At 36.5% G+C, this 20,975-nt stretch overlaps 1 protein-coding gene across 7 annotated transcripts in view; it reads left to right on the plus strand.

Annotated features, from left to right (window-relative positions):
* The window catches only part of TAFA5 (TAFA chemokine like family member 5), a 481,655-nt gene that overhangs the window by 360,602 nt on the left and 100,078 nt on the right, over positions 1 to 20,975 (plus strand). The window contains exon 5 of one of the 7 annotated variants that reach the window (XM_064506174.1): positions 15,807 to 16,582. The exons of 4 other annotated variants lie outside the window; for them this stretch is intronic. In XM_064506174.1, the coding sequence (XP_064362244.1) occupies positions 15,807 to 16,040 (234 nt within the window). In that variant the 3' untranslated portion in view covers positions 16,041 to 16,582. Of the gene's footprint in view, positions 1 to 15,806; positions 16,583 to 20,975 lie in introns of those variants that run through there. 2 more of the 7 variants (XM_064506193.1, XM_064506200.1) reach the window with 2 other exon arrangements.

The following is a 20,975-nucleotide window of genomic DNA, read 5'->3' on the forward strand; positions in this document are numbered from 1 at the left end:
TGGAAATCAGGAAATGTGAAAAGTACTAAGGGAGAGGATTCTGTATTCCAGGTCATTTATCTTGGAGCCTTCCAGAACACTAAATTACTGTCCGATGGAGGTAATTTCTTTTTCTAGGTACTGGAGTAGCAGTTTACTTTAACTTTTCAGCATCATATTTCCAGCTTTTCCCTTTAATGTTCTATACTAATACACTGTAAAAAGCACTCACTGACTTGTTAAATGAGAAATAGAAGAAATACACTGTTTTATTTATTGTACCAAATGAAGGAAAAAAAGGCTGTTTTCATCTTCCTAGTGTGAAAGATGTTGGGATTTTTTATCACTGCAGATGTTAGCAGATTTGTGCCATGTAAATTGTGTATGTTAATGATGTTTCAAAATGTTCTAATCAGTGTTTATTCTGTCATATTTTATTTATGTTTGTTTTCCAAAATGTATGCAAGTGTGATACAGGAAACTTCAAAATCATAATAAAGTGGCCAGATTGAAATATAAGTTTCAAGTTAACTACAGAGTTATGTATTTTAATTAAAATAGTTGATAAATATATATTATAAATACTCAGAGGAGTCCTAATTTGTTTAGCAAAATAGTGCTTTAAAATATTTCTTCTGCAATTATATCAGAAGTCCTTTCCAGCCTAAAGTGGACAGTGTGCTGATGATCCCAGAAAAACATGCTGACATGCTTTAAAAATATCTAGGAATTAATATTTAAAAATTTATATTTAAACTTCAAAGCTGAGCTCTTGGAAAGTTCCTTCAACATGTTTTATGTTATGAATGTAAAGTTGTATAGATGTAGTGTGAAGAATATGATTGATAACCACTAGCTTGCTATGTAAAAGCTAAACACTGAATTTTCCATTGCCTTCCAGAGTTTTCCCAACCAAAAATAATTTTTGCAAATTTTCTGAGGAGTTAGGTGGAATTTAGGTTAGGTGGAATAGATCACAGAGAAGCTTTGGCAGAAGACAGACTTGATTCTTCCTAGAATGCATGCTTCCCCATGTATCAGTATCAATGCGCGCATATAGATATTTAGTATAGCAACACAGGGAAATTTGAGATCAGCCTGAGAAGTGGGTAGAGAGTAAAAGTACTTGTAGGACTAGGTAGAGCTGGGCATTAGATGATGCAAAAATGCTGTCTTGGTATAATTTTGTTACCTAAATATTATTTTAGGCTTAATTTAATTTAGCAGACCTTTAATGTGATCATGATGATTCCTAGAAAGATCAAGAATTCAATCTATATTCTGAATATCATTGCACAGCCATACCTTTGAATCTCTTCTATAACCATTGTATCACAGTAAGTCCAAGTAACAAGTGACAGAATTCATGAACATACCAGTATGTTATGATTTTGTCCCACTGAAGTCAGTTTTTGAAAAAGGCAATCAGTAAGGACTGCAGCATTGTGCAGCATTTGTATATTTAGCTTTCATGTGAAAATACAGGGTATATTTTGGTGACATTTGAAAGCCAAAAAGACACTGAATCCCCTGTTTTGTTTTTTTTTTATTTAATAAGCAAGTATGTTACACATCACAGAACACCTCAAATTGTATTGTTTTGTGTGAAAGCAATTATTTTCAGTTTACCTCCTCACATATGCCATTCTGGTCTTTTTTGCTATCTATGTCAACTGCTCATTTTAATTAGTTGCTTAAAGATTGTCAACGTAACTTGCCGCTGAAATCTTTTTTATGTGCAGATTAATTTGCTAGAATGATAATGCACTGGGCTTGCTCAGGTCATGGAATGATAACAGGCTTTATGGTGCAGGCCCTAGAGACATGTTTCTAGTTTCTGTGTGTCGAACCATGATCCCACTGAAATCAATGCAAGTTTTCCTGCTCACTTCAATGAAGTCAGAATTTCACTTCATTTTGAAGAGCTGCACAATCCACATGCTGTCATGCTAGATGTGGCATCTGTGTCTTTGAGTCAACTGAAGGTGTGTGAAGAATCACTTTTTACGAAAAGTGATTTTGCAGTGGTAAAACCTTGTTATCATCAATGTATATAATCAGAACCATGCTAGCTCATGTTTTTGGTTTATTCCATTGTGTGCGTGGAATGACTCACATTAAACACATTTATCTACTGCATACCTCTCTCAGAAAATAAGAAAACACAGATTCTGACTTTTAGTCAGTCCAGGCACTATTACACACATAGCTGAAGACAGTCATAGTAAACATGCCAAGCTGATTTGGCATGCAATTTTTATCATTGTGAATTAGCACATAGTGTGCTGTCTACCCTTTACACACACTACCACTGTTAATTTGAATATGTGGATCTATATACAACACATGCATTTCCTTCTTTTAAGAAATATTTTACTCTATTAATAGCTTATTAACAAGATTTATGTAGTTGTTCTCCATCTAAAGCTATTTGCCATAACAGTACATAGATTACATGAAAAATACAGAAAAATCAGATATATCAGCAGGGTATTTGAGGAGCAAAACTAATTAGATAGATTTGCTGAAGCCTAAAAGTGGTTCCAGAGAATAATGTAAAGTAGGAAATGACAGAATTGAACAGACTATTTAAAGGTATTGACTGTATATGACAAAGTTCATATTTTTTCTTCTGAAAGTTTGATGCCAAAGTTATAGCCATCTTTGAATTTCTCTTGAGCTAACTGCAGGCACTTGCTCAGCAGATAGCCTGTGCAGATAGTGACCGATAATATTTCAAGGGTAATATTTGTGCAAAGATGAACTGTTCTGGAAAAATTTCTCAAGTGAATGAGGTACAAATAAGTTTTCTTTGAAGACCAGGCCATTTTTTTCAACTGTTTCATTTCAAACAAAATTATTTTTGCCACTAACTGATGAAGAATACCATATTGTTTTGCAGGTTTTGTCTATCCTCCTTATTTTTTATTTCTGCCAGTCCATAAGGAATTCCTTTCATTACATCAAAAGACAACTTTGGACATTTTTAATTGAGTCTTTTCGTTATAATCATCAAAAAGAAAGGAAAAGATCCTTTTTTTTTTTTTTTTTGTAACAGTGGTGCAGGGTAAATGCAAGTAAGTACTTCTAATAAGGTCATTTTAGCTCTATTCTGTACACTAAACAGATGAATTTCCTTCCTGTTTTATTTACTACTATTCCACTGTTCCACATTCATCTTCTGTATCATATGAAATGAAAATCACTTCATATTAGGGGAGGTGGCTTAAAGAAGAATACTTGAGATCCAGGCTAGTCACCGAAGAGGCGCACAATCTCAGTCCTTTCCCTAGACTTCAAGACACCTCTGTTTGATGACATCACCTTTTGAAGATGTCTTTCAGTACTTGAGTCCCTAAGAATGGCAATGTCTAGAGACTTCACTAGTCATTTTCAGATCTTTGCAAATTGAGGTTGATTTTCCTCCCCTTAGCATGTGATTGTGTCCATTTGACTGGGCACTGACCCAAACCAGTAAAAGCCTGGAGTTTATGTAGGACCTAGAATTATGTACAGTGCTTTATTTTTCTGCTTGATAATACAGTTGTACCAGGATCAGGACTTCTTTAGGAGTGTTATTGTACAACTGCTTAACAAAAGGAATCTCTGTCCCACCGAGTTAAGAACTGAAAGACATATGTATACACAGACTGAACAGGATGCATGGGTACACCTGCTCACTTTTACTATCATGACCTACCTTCACTGATTTCAAAAAGGATCGTTCATGATAGTAAAATTAAGGATATACCTATATGGCATAGGAAGAGGACCCAAGTTAAGAAAATAGCTGACGCATTTTGTGATGATCTGTGTCTTTACACATAATTTCTATTAATTTAATTTTATAGGGGAGTTAATAACTACGGTTTCTAGCAAATAGCAGAGGGATTATTTTATCTCAGTTTACCAAATTACAATTTGCTTGCTTTCCTTTCCATTTGCTAGTATTGTGATTGGTATGTACTTTAGTATGTTTTAGTATTCTATTGGCCAACTCACTCCTCTCCTGCAAGAGAAATCAAATAAGCAATGAACTGAAGTCTGCAAAAAGTAAATTGCAGTTTTATAGTTGAGAACAGAAACCTGACTGTTTGTACTTTGCAAATGTAAATTTGAACAGTCAAAAACTTATTTTTGTTGTAATGCAACTGAATTTACACAATAACTATAGAGAAAAATCATTTTCTAATATACTTTAGATACCACTTTACCTTTCTTTCCATATCAGACTGAATTTTTACTGCAGATTTGGAACCTGACTAAGATATCACAATTGGAAAGATGATGCAAGTGTTTAGTGTGAGATGTTGTATTACTGCAAAGCACAGAATTTGGGGAACTGATCATTTGTCTTCTCTCCCCCTTGCGGCTCAGCTTTTGGCAGGTCAGCTTGCTGCCTACAGAGACTGATTGATCTCTCACGGCATGGAAATGGCAGGTGCTTGTTAAGCCCCCAGTGGGACTTACTTCAGTCTGCAGTGATTTCTCTGTCTTCTTACAGTACAATTAATAGGATCTATCTTTTGGTCATTCAGTCTTTAACTAGCAAACAAAATGGAGCCTGTTAAATATATTCAGTATTCCATGTTCTAATTATGGTTCTTTAGTGCACGATCACAGACACCTGGAATTTAGAAGTGAGTGAGTACCTGGCAAAGGATAGAAGATTTTTGTTGTGGAAATTACCTATGGTACACATTCTGCTACATCTTAATGAAAATGAAGTATGAACAGAGAGTATTTCAGCTGAAAACGTTACAAAAATCTCTTGGAGGAGGATTCAAAATATTGCCTTCCTAGAGGGTGAAATTCCACTGGATGCTATATTTTATACAACTGTGGACCCATGAATAAAGAAATACATTTCTTGCTAAACAGGAAATAAATCTTCATTTAGGAAGTTTTGCAAAAATGAGTTTAAATCACAGATCTATTCATAAACTAGAGGTTTATACTGCTGATGTTCTTCATCCAGGATATTTATAAATTAATCGTATATTTTCTTTGAATCATTCACTGAATTAATGTATCCATTTGTGTCAGAAACACTAGTTATCAGATAAGTTTTTTGCAGATTGTTAGTTTGGAAAGACCATTGTGTGTTTTGGTTTTTTTTTTTTTTTTTAATGCACAAAACCCCCAATTTTTAGAAAAACCTACAGAATTGATTTTAAAACATTAAGTGGTGAGAATCTCCTCTCTCTGCCCAATACTAGGTAAATGTTTCCAATAGTCTTCCATTAGAAAGTTTCACTACACTTTTATGGCAAATTTGTCTATCATCAGCCAGCCATGGGATCTTATTTTACTTTCACTTGCTGTATGGGAAAATGCATGACAAAAATTGTATAGACGTTTATAGACTCTGACTGAGTCACATCTCCACTAATCTTTTCGTTTGATCAGATATGTTGGACTCTCTGAATTGCTCATTAGGTCTGTTTTCATTCCATTAATTATTTTCTAAACTGCTCTCTGAAATCCCTCCATTTTATCAATGTCCTTCTAGATGACTGTTTCAGCAGAGCTGAACCCACTATTCCAAAAGCAGTCTCCCACCTCCTGTGTAGGGGATCTCCTCCCGTTATACATTCAGAGGGTACATGAGGTCAGTTTCTTATAGGAAGGTTATGTTGAACCCCGTCACCGTCCTGCGGCACTTTTCAGACTAAATTTTTCTTGGAATATACTATAAGATGCTGTAAGAATGCTGTTCAGTCTTTATTCCTAAAGGTATTACCTTAATTTGGCCATACAAAAATTCATACTTTTTGTCTATCCACAGTTCACCAAGGAATTGAGTGTCCTGTAGCGAGGAAGATACCTGCTCACTACTCTCACAGTATTTGCATTATCTGTAAATTTTACCAGAGATGATATGAAGTTTTCATTCTGCTTCAAGTTACTTAGGTTCAGGTTGAAAAAATGTAGGGCCAAGAGATGATCGATCTGCAAAGGAAGAAAGGCAGGGTTTCTCAGCAGTGTAGGTTCTCTGTTTATATTTGCAATCTGATAGCCAACCAGATAGTTTTATTCCATTTAATAAATTTCATATCTTCTTTGTCATTATAGCTTTTTAAAACGCAGATGTCCTTCGGGCAAGCATAAGTTCTAAGCTGATGGTTATCAGGATTTTTACTGACTCAGGAATTCCTTTACATTCACAGAGAACACATAAACACTATAAAATAAAAGTTCATGTATACTGTGTTTTAATTTGTGATCTTCTGGTTTAACAGTAGGCCAGATAGAAACACAGCAAAGTGAGGCATTGTATTTATACTGTATTGCAGATGTCATGTCTTCTACTTTTTAGAAGCCGTTGAAAAAAACTTTCTCCTTTGAAAAGCTGAAAATCATACTGTGACTTCTGGTAACTAAGAATGTGAGAGAAGAATTATGAATTAGTGCTGGTTATATTATGCTGGCTGCTAGTAATTTCTCCCTGAGGTTTTTTGTATCGTGGTATATACAAAACCTTGGGAAGGCTTCTTATAACCAGGGAACAAGATTCTAGTTCTAAAAGTAGATTCTTTACTAAAATACTGGGTTTATATTTTGTTTTTTGTTTTTTTGCCTTTTTTAATTTAAAGAATGGGTTTGTAGAGCTCTACATTAAAACTGATAAGGTAACTAAGATTTAGTTTTGCTCTTGAAGTATCTTGTGCCTCCAGGATAATTTTACAACTTAGCACACAGTGCTTTTCTTTTGTGGAAAGGAATAGAACAGCTCATAGAGCATTTGTCCCCAAGAGCTATTTTCTACATTCTTAAATCTTTTCAGGATTGAGCTAAACCAAAGAGAAACCTATATGAAGTCCACAGGGACTGGAGAAGGAATTCCTCCTCCCCTCCATATATTCTAGCAAGTGTGTAACTGCCCTGGGAAGGTTATTTCAGGGACACAGAAAAGGTGGGAAAACACAACCATTTCTTTGCTTTTTTAATCTGATTATTTTAATAGCTTTCTTTTTCAGGCAGGAGCTTACTGAGGGAGCTTTAGCATGCTTGGTGATTAGCTTGAGCTGATATCATGGCATTCCTACACCTGTCTATCCTGACTTTATTTTAGGAGAGTTTATTCCTTTAGTTAGCTACCTGTGACTGTGAGAAGGGCATAAGATAATTACCAAATCAAAGGCTAGACTGTGTGAAACGTTCATCTTGCAGTTAAGCCATTCAAAGACTTCATCAACGGAGCTCAGCGTTCCATGGGGATCAATCTCACTTTTTGCAAAGAGGAAATATTGCTCTGACCCTACTAAGTCTGTTTACCATTGAGGTATAACTTCTGCAAGATCTCCCTCTCTACGCAGAATCTCAGATTTATGCCAGTGAAGCAGAGAGTTGCAATCATTGTTACCTTTATTCCTATCCACTTACATACATAGAGCTGCTGTGTTTGATTTCTACACTTAAGGTCATATGTGGAATTGGAATTCATTGTTCTGTTCCTTGAGTCAAAATACCCAAAATAACAACCACTCCTGCAGCTGTCTAAGAAAGAAGTACATTGGGTTTCTTCTATTTCTTGCAGGGTGAGTAGCATTTAGAATGTTACAATAAATCCATAAGCGAATGGTACTGAAGAGAAACATGGACATTCAAATATACGTAGAAAGATTGATATATGCACAGCATTACAAATGCTACTAAACCAAATGTGAGGTCTTATATTGTTTTAATTCATGCTACTGTCCACAAGAACTGGCCTGAAGGTGGGCTAAATAAAAATGAAGTCCTGGGAATCTGGTCCTTGTTTCTAGTGTTAAAGTAAAATGAATGTACCTGGACTCTCTTTCTTACGGTTGGGGTCATTTCTTAAGATATTTGAACTGTATTGTCCAGCGTTATGCTGCTAGTGTGATTTCTGTGTGACAGCTTGGTGATTCCTACAACAGAAATTACGTTAAAAAAGGAACATAATAATCTGTGTTCAGACAAACTTAAGACATGGTTACTGAATTCTCAAAAAATGTCCTGGCTTAGCTCAGTTATTTCTCCTTAACTGGCCTCAATAGCATTTCAGATGCATCCCTGGTACTGATAAAATAAAAGCAATATCATTATTGTGACTTAATAACAGGCTATTTAAAAACTAATAAATTTGTGTTCTCATACCACAGAGACTGCTCTAGCAAGAAAAGTATACAAAAAAAATGGTTTATTCAAGTAAGCTAATCTTAAGTGACTTTATACTCTTTTATGATAGGAAGTATTTTCTCACTTTTAGCAAATAGAATAAAGGATAATATTTTTTACCTTTTATTCATAAGGGTTTTTTTTTTTTTTTTAAAGGTTAGGTGTTCTTTGAATCAGCAAACACGATATGAAAGTTTTAACTGCATTCTTTATTTAAAGAAAAATATATGCTATGAGAACACTGAGCACTGTAAAAACAGGGATTTTAACTTCTCAGCTGAAATAAAACACCTAAATCTGATTGACCAAACTCACGCTCTTTCATGCACCAGTCTGGGATAATGCAGGAAGAGAAAACATTGCCATTACATTCCCAAAGGCTATTTACAGTAATTGTGCAACATTAGTCTCAATTTTCCATGAAACAGTATTTCATAGAATCATTTTAAATACGTAAATGGTAAATAATTGAAATAAATGAAGATGTATGTAGCTGTTCATTCGCCAACAGACTTTTTAAAAACAGGCCCTTTTATTTTATGCTAGATGAAGCAATGCACATGAAGTGCTTAGTTCACTAAATAAAGAGGGATGATCTTCTATAGGAAAGTAAATCTTGCTTGAAGGTATAATCAGCACTGTACTATTAGTGCAAATCCAGCTTATGTACAATAATATAGAAATCAATTCAGCCCACTGGTGCATTCAAATGCAGGACCATTTTCAGTGACAAAAGGCTCTACCTTAGGAGGCTTTAACCTCCTAATCTTTTGACTCTGCCTCAGAAATGACAGATATGTTCCTGTTTTAACAAAATGCATAAGCTGTCAGACAGTAAGTTTACTTAACATGCTGCACTGTATCAAGTGCCAATAGGACACATCTGTACAGTAGCACACACATATTCTTTCCCATACTGAGAATTTGTTTCTTTTCACCTGAGGCAGCAGGATTTAATTCTTGCAAAATTAGAATGCAAAGTTGCTTGACTTTCATCCCTTTCGAGCAATGTGCAGTCAAGAATCATCAATGGCATGCATTTTAGAGGTGAACAGTAGTACTAAGTGCTCCGTGTCTAACAAGGGGAGTGCTTTCACTGGGGAGAAACAAGCAGTACTGTGATTCTAAGCTCATTTCTGGGACGTAAATTCAGATATCACCACGGGAATTAACAGAATCTACAATAATTTAAAAATTTTGAAAGGACCTTTGAAAGTTTGTGGCTTTTATTGTTTAAAGTTTATTGCCTGATAAAATATTTCCTTCTGTCTTACCTACTGACACTGCTGGCATTGTACTATGTATACATAGACTATAGAAAGAGCCTCAAGGTGTATGTTTCTTATGTTCAGGAGTCAACATTAAAAGATCAAGATTTGCCAACATTATCAACTGGAGCAGCACACCATAATTACTTTTCTATTCTAGGCATGGAATTGGGTTGTAACTGTTGGCATATTCAGACTTTTTAACGATGTCTGCTTTAAGTAACAGCCTTTCAATTATATGCACTAGCAAAAAGCTGCTGATATCCTGTTCCAGCAAAGCAGGTATAAAAAGAGCATTTTCAAGTGCCATATGAAATAAAATAGTGGTGAATAATAAGCTAGAAAATATGCTTAAGGAATCACTTTACTATCGTTACAGTGTAGAAATTATACAGGAAGAGCTGAGGGCTGACATCTGTTTTTTAGCTCACTTCTGTGCACTGCAAGCTTAGTATTGTTGTTCGCCTACAGCTATTTTTGCACTTATTAAGAATCAGTCAATCATGCACTTCTAAACAAAAGAAAAATATTCAGTGGCTGCATTTGCTTAGATGGCTCACTAAATGTCCAAATCATGGTTTTCATATGCAAAATGAAAAAAACCAAACTTCTTACCGTTTTCCTAATGACATGTGATATTTCTTTTAGTCTAACTATATACCGTTAATATCTTTGTAAATTGATAATTTGACTCCCAAGAAAGAGAAGTTTTGGTGTTAGGTAATCAACTTCATTTCGTATTAAAAAAATGTCTAGAATTGTATCTAGGTTTTATTGTATTTAGTAATCATCTAGGGATATCTTTTCGCAGATAGACTGATGTAATTTTTTTCCAAAAAATCTAATCTGGCTCCACAAAGTTTTTGCTTTTGCATTAGTTCTTTTCCTTCTATAGAGCAGAACCAAAAGGTTAGAAGAAGCAATAACTTTTCAATATTTTTCACTGGGAAAATAATTTTTGAGAATATCATTATGTGAGCGTTTGGTCATAGAATTTCAGGCTTGTTGTCTGACTGTCTCAGTACTGATTCTTCTAAGAACTGCTTATGTTGAACCCAAACTAGGCCTAAACACCTTAGTTTGGGGAAAGCCAAGAGAAGGAGATTAGCATCTTAAATTCACAGTGGTGCTGGCTGCAGGTATCATTCCTATTCCATGCATTCTCAGACTTCAACTGATGTTGACCATCTCCTGTACTTGATCCCAATTTACTGTGGCCACATAGAAGACTCCTCAAGAGGTGATACATCAGGAAAGATGATATAGTTTGGAAAGCTCCTTGAGCTGCCTTTCAACATGTCATCTCATTTCTCAACATTCCAGGTTTTGTTTTCAAATGTGGATCAGAAAGAAATGCAATTCTGAAATCAGCATGGTTAAATTGCCTAATTAAATACGATAAGAGGTTTTAGTTTTCAGTTGTTGACTAGACTCCTGTAGAGTGATAAAGGGACAGTTTAATTGCACATTAGGCAGTTGTGGTGAAAAAGACACATGCAGAATGAGACTCATGTAAGTGGAGTCATCGAGACTCCCATTTAGAATCTATGGAGAGAAATAGGCCCTAGCAGAGAGTGATTCCTCTCATCCTTAAAGTAAATATCTAATGTATATCAGTAGATGAATAGTGTTCTACAAGTTTTTGACTGTAAAGTGAACCTAGGTGTGACCATCTGATGATAGATACATACTATAGGTAAGCCGAATTCCACCTTTAGTGTATATAATGTAGAAAGCACCCATGTTCCTTCCAAGAAATGTTAGATGGAAGAAATGGTATGTGTGCTGTGCAGCATATGTATAGTTAGTTTCCAGTGCACTGAGCCTGCACAGGCAGACAGCACAAAGGATAAATATGAACATGTCCCCAGAATTGATGGTCTTAGTAAAGAATGACATGACTATTCTATATTTCCTGCACTTTTGCTTATTTCTTAGTAAAAAAAAAAATTACAAAATAAATCTGTAAACAGGTGGGGCGGTTTACTGGTATGATATCCAGGTCTTAGAAAGTTTAACTGCATCTCAGCTCTTTAAATGATTTGAGTATTGATGAGCACCAGGATGAGATAACTGATCCCAGAGAATCAGAGATAAAGTGTCAGTTACTTAAAGAAAAATAAAAGCCGTCCTGCAATTTCCCAACTATGACATACCTTCAAATAAATTTAAGCATTTCCTTGTTTTCATGATTAAAGCAGGACATGATTCTTCAGCCCTCACTAAGAATAAACTGTATTGATGACAAAGTAAGCTTTCTGTGAACTGAAGTTCATCCTAAACAATAGTGTAACAAAAAGGTATTTGGCGAAGCCTAAACAGTAGTGCCAAGGAAAGTATTACTATGAATTCACATGAAATTTCCTATGTATTATTATATTGCCATTTATTATTGAGTTAAATAAACCAAATCACAGCCTGAGTCAAACACAGGGCATTTCAGAAGCAAACCAGTGATACACGGAAAGGCTGTTGAATGCAGAAAATTTAAAAAGCTGAAAACCCAGAGCAAATTGTTTTCTCTTTCTGAGATCATAATCTCAAATGTTCTTTTCAAGAATAATAGCTAAAATATGTTCATACGAAAGTGTGAATTTTATGCTGAAGTTATCCCTTTAAATGATTACTTGTTAACAGGCAAGCTGATAGAAACCTTTGTTAGAATTTGGTAGAAGTAGGTAGAAAACTATATACATGATTATGGCAGACACCAATTAGAAGGTTAGAAAGGAAAGTTAATGAAATGATCCTGTTCAGACTCTTCTTAAAACCTCTGGGGGTTTTTTCAGTGATGGCTTTGGTTTAGAGAAGGGAAGCTCATCACAGAGAAATGGTTCTGAGACAAATGAAGAAAACCTGTATTAGAAGGAAGAAAGACAACCCTTATAGTAAGCTATAGGTTTCCTGATACAAATCAAAAATGTTTTGTTATTGATGCTTCAATATCTAGTCCAAGCAAAGCGAAAGGGATGTTGGGAGAAGAGTTGCTGTTTCAATGCAACAGTAACATCTACTGCCCCTGTCATTTTGTCTGTGTGTGCTGTGGGTACGGGTGCTAGATAGGTTGCCTCAGGATGCAACATGGCAGTCATGCCCCAGTGTACTGATCTGCAGTAAAAGTGAAAACATTAATCTGGCTCTAGAGGGATCATAATGATCCATTTTGATCAAAGCAGGATGGTGTGCTGCCCCATATTCCTTCAGAAAAGGATCATAGCAATAGTCTACTATTGTGAAGACGTGAAGAGCCTTTCTCTGTGGCAGAGAAATATGTTTCCATGATTTAAATATATACATACACATACATATATATATAGAGAGAGGGGAAGCAAACAATTAATGTAAAAATGTACTTACCTGATCAGTGTGGTTCAGAGTTAAACAATGACAGACAAGTGGTTACATCATGAAGTTTAACACTTTGTGACAGACTCATAAGAAGCATAGCGTAAGACACATTCACACCTATCTATGAAAGAGGTGAGAAGCTGCCATAGCAGAAGATTAATTACTAAAAATGGTAATGGTAATTTTTAAAAAGAGTTTCAGTGTCTTGATATCAAGGAAGACGTTTAAGAGCTTTGGGAAACACCTTTAAAGCCCAGGTCTTAGTTGCCTAAACTTTTTTTAAGATAGGATGTAAGACATAGATTTTCTTTTTTATGTGAGGCTGCAGGATATGGTTTAGCAGGAATATTGTTAAGTATTCAGTAATCTCCTCAAACACTGTCATTTTCTTCTAGCTAGGTTTTGTTCCTTAGAGATTTACATTTTTAAGTGTAAAGTCCTTTTTTAAAATTGATTCCAAAAACCCAGATGTAAGGCTGCATACGCATTCTGTAATATGCTGTGACATTTATTACATTGTCTACTTTGTCCTTCAACAATATTATACTAAGGACAGTAACAATACTAAAATAAATGCACAGCCCTTCTGCATCACTGCAGTAATTAGGCCTAGCAAAGTGACTCCTAGGAATGCCTACTTTTGGCTCCCAGCAGCCTTCAAAAATTGAGAAGAGAAGGTGACAAAAAGGTGGAGGAAAGCATGCATGACTTACAATGGAATGATCGGTCTATCTCAACAGTCTGCTTTTGGCATTATATAGTGTATATTGCACAAGCTGACCTCTTTTCAAATGGGGTCACAGCTCTGGAGAGGGCATGCCAGAGGGGGAACTCCGTCATTTTTTGAAAGGGTTATTGAAGGCCACTGGCTGAGTACATGGAAAAATGAATGAGAATTTCAGAACTGGGCCTAATGGGACTGTCTGTACAACAATTACTCTTGTGACAAAGACTTCTGGAACAGGACCTCCAGAAGGAGGTCTAAGATTATAGGATTCCATTTTAAAATCCTTACTTAAACAAGTACTTCTTTTCATGATTCTAGGGTTTGTCACTTGGGAGATGACTATTTGCAGGACCTATTGGGTGCAAGAATAGTTATTTCTTCTTTTTCTTTTGTGTATAATTTCACAGCTCTCTCTTTAAGTAATGTAGCAATGCCTCAATTTTTGGAAAAAAAGACCCCCAAAATTACAGTTTTGTAACAGAATCTAGACTTTGAGTAAAAGTGAGTTAATATTTTAATGAAAATCTGTCATTGGACTTTAAATTGCCTATGGCAGCACAAAGTTATTGTTCAACGGCTTGTGCATATGCTAAAAAAAAAATCCTTTATTCTATATTTACTCCAGAAAAACTCTAAATTTACCAACTTCATTTCTGTTCTATCCTTGTTGAAAGATTCTGTTATGTGATCCCTTAAAACTTCTAAAAGGATCATGGAAAAAGTAGTTCGTTTTAAGCAAATTTTAAAATCAGGCTTAATGTGGCATAAGTGAAAAACTCAAGAGAAATTATAGGTTGTGAATTTTACTGGATGTATGAATAGTGAATATTTACCACATGGGATTCATAAAATATTGCAGAAATACCTTGAAAATATAGTGACTAATGGTCAGGCTCTTTGACCCAGAGCATAAGCTAACTAAAGACTAAAATAAGATAGCAAATGAAAGGAATGCTTTGGAGAGGGGAACGTGTGCCACTTGGAGCATTTGCATTTTGGACACTAGGGATCAGAGTAGATAACTGAGTGTCATTGCAGCCATATTTAGCACAGATTATCCATATTCTCTTGAGCATGAAAAAGCAGAAAGGGGTTAAGAGTGAATTTTCATGAAGCAAGCAAACAGCAGACTCATTTCTTCTCAACCATTAATGGATTCCACTGGGTGAGTAAGCAAACCCCATAAACCTGCAAATCAGCGAGTTTGGGAAGCTCAGGAGCTAGGCTGTGCTTCCTGTTCTACTACAAGGTCACTTTGAATTTCTAGGTGCCGAGTTCTTGGGAGAAATGTCTTCTGATAAGGAGCAGGTGGCAGGGAAGCAGTTTGTCCTTTCATTGTACCTGTTGCCCTCCTTGTTCTCTGTCTCCCTTCTCCTGTTACACAGACATGAACACACTTGTAGGTTCTTACAGAGATGAACAAATCACCTTCTTGTGGGTAGCTAGAATTTGCACCAATTTATAGCAGCTTCTTTGACTGTCTAGAACTTAACTACCAACCTAAGCTAATCATCTAGCTTTCTTCTGCAGTCATTGAAAAGAGATATATCCCCTTCTTGGAGATATGATTTGTTGGGATAGTGGGATAAATTGCCCTGTGAAGAGATTTCACTCTTCCTGTTGATTGTAGGGATAACTTAAAGGACTGGATTAATTTACATGTCTGACTGCTAGATGTCTATAATGAGTTGAAGCTAGATGTCTATAATGAGTTGAAGTATTAATCTGATGAAGTTCAATAAAGGGAAATGCAAAGTCCTGCACCTAGGGAAGAGTAATCCCATGTCCAGGCTGGGGGCTGACTGGCTGGAAAGCGGCTTTGCAGTGAAAGGCCTGGGAGTCCTAGTGCACAAGTTGACCATGAGCCAACAATGTGCCCTTGCAGCATAAAAGGCTAACAGCCTCCTGGGCTGCCTTAGGCAGAGCAGTGCCAACAGGTCGAGGGAGGTGGTTCTTCCCCTCTGCTGGGCACTGGTGAGGCCACATCCAGAGTGCTGTGTCAAGTGCTGGGCTCCGCAGTACAAGAGAGATATGGACATACTGGAGCAGGTCCAGCAAAAGGCAACAAAGATGATTTAGGGCTTGGAACATCTGACATATGAACAGAGGCTGAGAGAGTTGGTACTGTTCAGTCTGGAGAAGAGAAGGCTCGGGGAATCTGATCAGTGTGTATAAATACCTGATGGGAGGGAGTAAAGAAGACAGAACCAGACTCTTCTCAGTGGTTCACAGTGACAGGACAAGAAGAAAAAGGCACAAGTTGAAATACAGGAAATTCCATTTAAACATAAGAAAATAACTTTTTTTCTTTTTTCTTTTTTTTTTTTTTTAATTGTGAGGATAATGAAACACTGGAACAGGTTGCCCAGAGAGGTTGTGAAGTCTCTATCCCTGGAGATATTCAAAACCCAACTGGACATCTGGACATGACCTTGAGCAACCTGCTTTGGCTTACCTGTTCTGAGCAGGAGTGTTGGACTAGGAGATCTCCAGAAGTCTCTTCCTACCTCAACCATTCTGTGATTCTGGGACAAAGTCTATGCACAAAGGGAAGAGGGCAAGCACAGGGGTAGATTTTTTAACTGGCTTTGAACATTGGGTCTGGGCTGATTTCTCTAACCACTGTCATTAAAAATGTAGACATCTAACTGTAAGATAGCCACCCTCGTCTCTGTTTGTAGGTAACAGAGAGGAATAGGCATTTAGCAATGTGCTGACCTATCTCAGATGCCTATCTTAAAATAAGATGGACTGCTCTCTGGAGGTGATTTTTTTCTCCAGTGAAGAGAAGTAATGGGAGCACAGACTGTCTCCAGTTTGTTCTAAGGTATTTAAAGGTCAGATATCATGAAAAGTGTATTTGTTTAAGAAAAACATTCAGATATTCATTGTATTTTATTGTTATTAACTATCATATGTGCATTGTAATACATTTTTCCATGCTACCAAATATGCAAGATATGTCTTATTCCAGTATGTATGGAGTATTAACAAACATAAAGGAAAACAAAATGTAGAACAAATGAAAGACATTGGTATTTTAATGGTTAAAATACATCAAGTGTAAGTCTGATAATTTTTCCATGAAGTTTATTTGAAATTATAGTAAATCACATCTTCCTAATTTAATCCGACATTAAAGGCTAGAATCATTGTGCACAAACCCTAAAAAATGGAGGTGTATTCATTAAGTACATACAAACATCTGTATTTGTATGTGAAATTGAGGTTTGAATATATAAATGTGGCAACTGCATGCACTATATTCTGCTAGAGGGAACAAGAGGAAAAAAAGAGGAGCTGTGCAATAGTGGAATTCCCTCAAGGAATACTCTGATTCATCCGTCACATACTGAAGCCTTTTCAGAGGGTGCCAGACCTCTGGAAAGGGGATGCTGGAGGAGGAGCTCAGCAATAGTTTGAAAAGGTTCAGAGTGTGTGTTTATCACTGCACAGTTCAACTCTGCTCACCCCAGCTGAGCTCCCCAGTATTCCTGTGACTCTTACTTGCAAGAGTAGCTTTTCTGTCACCTGGGTGCTCACGTGTGGCCAGCCACAGCTTGAAGAGTATTGGACATTTTCATTATGCTGAACATGCCTGATTAAATGAATTGTCAGTGTAATCCCACTGAATTCAATACAACTTGTGTTTAGCCCACTCTACCTTGTAGACATCAGTAGAAAGGTTCCATACAAAAACAACTAAACAATAGCCACTGCTTTCGGTGGACTTAGATATCATCTCCATTTTATGCTCCATTGTTACACTGCAAGCAGAGGGAACTCATTTTAACTAGCCAAATACAGCACAGTGTTTTGCTGACATCAGGATCAATATGCAAAAAAAGTAAGGGAGAGTGCCATTAATGCTGAGCATCATTAGAAATGGAAGCAAATAGAAAAAATGCATGTTTGCCAAATGGAAAATAACATGTATTTTAAAACATCCAACAGGTTATTGTAAGCAAAAGAGAGAGAGAAAACCCCCCCGACTATTAAAATGCAATTGAGAGTCATTTAAATGTCAAATATTGCATTCTACAAAATGCAGCAAATCAAGTATCTTAATGAGAGATGCAAGTGTTACATTATTTTTGTTATAGTTTGTTCCTGCTTTCAATTACAATGAAGGCAGTGCCCTTATTTTAGTATAACCAGTCTAAGACAGCAAACTCAGGCCAGTAATGGGGTCAGTGTTTCTCAGGTATATTCTTATTTGCATTTTAGTTTTCCGTAGAGCAGTTTCTTTTAGTCATCACCATAGCTCTTTAGCCACTGTAATTAACACAAGCCTACATAATATATATGTAAATATAGTACAACTGTTTCTTGTGTGTGCTAAGGATAGAGCCTAGTGAGAAAGAGCGAGGATGGGTGTGGAATGGTAGAAGATATTTCCTTCAAAACTTCACACATATCACCATTTGCTGTGACTTACCTGGCCTGTCTATACAGCAGTCAGTCTCTAGCTACATCACATATACAATTGCCAAAGTAAAAGAATAAGTTAAGAGTAAAGGAAACATCATCATTTTATTACATGTATTTAATGCAGCCTATCAGTGAAAATCGTGGGCTTCACTTAAAGACAGTAAAAGATGTGTTTAGATAAATTTCGTTCCATTAAAAAAGGTGCATTTTAAGCAAAAGTAGGAAAATACAGCCCCCCCCTCCCCCCCTTTGGTAAGTCCTGTTTTTGAACTGTTCTCATTCAGAGAAGGAGTTGCTACTTTTGGCTTTGTTCCCAGAGTACTGCATACTTGGTGGTGTGTGAGGCATTGCCTCTTGGGGAAAAGGGAGGAGGGAGACTGAATCCCAGCGTTTAATTCTTAATGATTGTTCTGCATGGTCAAGAGGACACAGAGCAAGCAATGCTCTTCATTTGTTACTTACTGTTATAGCTATTGGCAGCCAGCCCTTTTAATTTAGTTATCAATACCCAATGTCTTTAATCTTTTACTCCAAAATAAGTACTAGCCAATGAGCATCTCCTAAACAGAAATACTGGAAGATAGATACGATTTTGGGCAGTGCTAGTATGGGCCTACCAGTGTGAGTTCTGACTAAGAGCTGTTCTGTATTCTCTTGACAATTGCTTTTTTATCAGGATAATTTCTTCTCTGTTTCTCTGGTAAAATACCTGACAACTAATAATAACATGTGGAAAAACTCATAGATGTTGCTAATAGATGAGCTTTTAGATTATCCCACTGCTCTCCCTGTTGATATAGGATAATCCTCTAAAGAACATTTTCTATTGCTAAATAAGCTTGGATTTCGGTATCCTATAAAGTGGGGTTTCAGAAACTATTTCAGAGGTTACTGTGTAACTAGAAAAGTGACACTGACTGGGAAGGTTCTCTTCATGTTTCTTGGCTTTATTTTCACAGTGTGGCTGGTAATTACATCCCAGAGTACTGTATAATATAATTCCTTTCTCTTCTTGGGAGTTCTAACATTGCAGGCTGATACTATATTCTTCGTCATCACTTATCCACGCTAGTTAGATCACTGAGTTCTTTGGAATATTTAAGTAATTTAAGAAGTAAAGATCTAAACATTTATTCCTAATCATTTTTTTATTCTTTGATGAGCTCCTTCCACATTGCCAGTACTTTTCTGGTAATGCATTTCCTTTATCTGAGCACAGTATGCCAAACAAAGTGGCTTCATAAGACAAGATGATAATCCCCTTTCTCTCTGATGACTTACCTGCTAGATTTTGAAATTTACTGCTCTGGAAGTTTGCTTGGTTAACAATGAATCCAAAGCTTAGCTTGCTTGTAGACCGACATATACTGTGGAGGAAGCTTTAACCAACATTTACATATGCATGCAGAAAAGAAAAAAGACATGCAGTGTTGTGTTCATAATGCTGTTCTCAGTCTTGTCGCCTGTAAGGGGTGTAGAAAACAGTTCAGCTGACCTGCTGTAGGTGTCCAGCCTGAAGTGAGTTGAATAGCTTACAAGACCTATTGATCAAATGGACGAAGGCTTCGCTGCAGTTGTCCAAGCATCTATGTCTAATGGTATTAGAGATGCCCCAGGTATACCTGCCTAGCCTCCTAGCCTCTTCTTCAGAAGGGTGTCCCTGAAGTCCTCTGTCATATCTGCCAGTCCCACAAGGTTGTCTCAGATACTCTAAGGCATTTTAAGTGGAAATGGCACTACAGATACTCTAAGGCATTTTAAGTGGAAATGGCACTAAATATCTTTGTTAGGACAACTGACCGAAGCTCCATTTTTTTCACCAGCTGGTCTGGCATTTTGGATATCTAATTCACATGTAGATACCGCAATTTGGTTTCTCTCTCCATGAGTCAAATCTCATTCACCCCAAAGTCTAAAGTTGGGTGAGAGGAATCCCATCACCAGATGGGGTAATATTTTGCTGTCTGAAGTAAGATGCCCAGGAGGTACAGAGTAGAACAAGGAATATTTTGAGGGTAAGCGTTTACTACATGGCTTACTTTGTATTGTCTTTCTTTTCCTTGATTACAATTTACAGTTAAATGTTCCATTGACACATTATGTTTGATTACTAGGTTTTGTTCTTTTTGTTGCTTATTTTGTAAAAAATTTACCCTAAAGGGGAAGTCAAACATGATAGCTGGACCAGTGTAGTAGAATTATCTATCAGAATGTGATATATAATTGCGCTCACATTTCCCCCTTTGCCCTTGTCAAAATCTTCTCTGCACCTTGAATGGGTTTCTCCAACAGGTTAAAGCTATGCTTTTGGCAACAATTCCAGTAACACTACTGCAAATTCTTTTTCTCTGACTTCTGTCAGTTTATTCATTTTTTCAGCGATTTCTTTTCTGATACCCTATTTATTTTTCCTATAGCGAGTTCAGTACTGTCAGTTTTGGAGCCTTAAAGAACGTAATAGCAGCTTCACTCAACATTCACTATAATCAGGAAAGCGATATCAGCCACACTAAAGAGAAATGTAAGGATTTTCATTAAAATGCATTTGCTTTTTAAAATCTCTAAACCATATCTTCACATTCCTGCTGGACTTCTCTGCTTGCAAACTGAGGAGGAGAACACTACAGTGTACTCCTAGATCACATTTGAAAAGTTGTCTCCAAATCACAAAGATTTTTTTTTAAAAAAATGCAGTGAATGTGTGATGCTGCAGAATCTGAAAGTTCTTACTTCGGGACATTTTCTAATCTCCAGAGTTCAGCTGAATTTTCAAGATATATTGTCTGCTTTTGATCTACCTGGAGAATGCAGGCCATTAACAGTGACTCCAGCATCTTTGGGAGTACTTTAGCCATGAATTAAATCTTATGCCCTGTTTCACACACTTACGCCCTCCCACAGGGTAGCTGTTCTGTCCCAGTTGATAAACTGATGATAAAGACCTCAATTCAAGGAAACACTTGTTTAAAATCCTATGTAAAATGTCATTTAAGCAGATGCTTACAGATGTATTCTTCAGTTCACTCAAAATATGTATTTACATTTACCATTTTAAAGAGACATCCCTCAGAATCAGG

Source organism: Dromaius novaehollandiae, chromosome 1 (assembly GCF_036370855.1).
Source record: "Dromaius novaehollandiae isolate bDroNov1 chromosome 1, bDroNov1.hap1, whole genome shotgun sequence".
Classification (NCBI taxonomy): Eukaryota; Metazoa; Chordata; class Aves; order Casuariiformes; family Dromaiidae; genus Dromaius; species Dromaius novaehollandiae.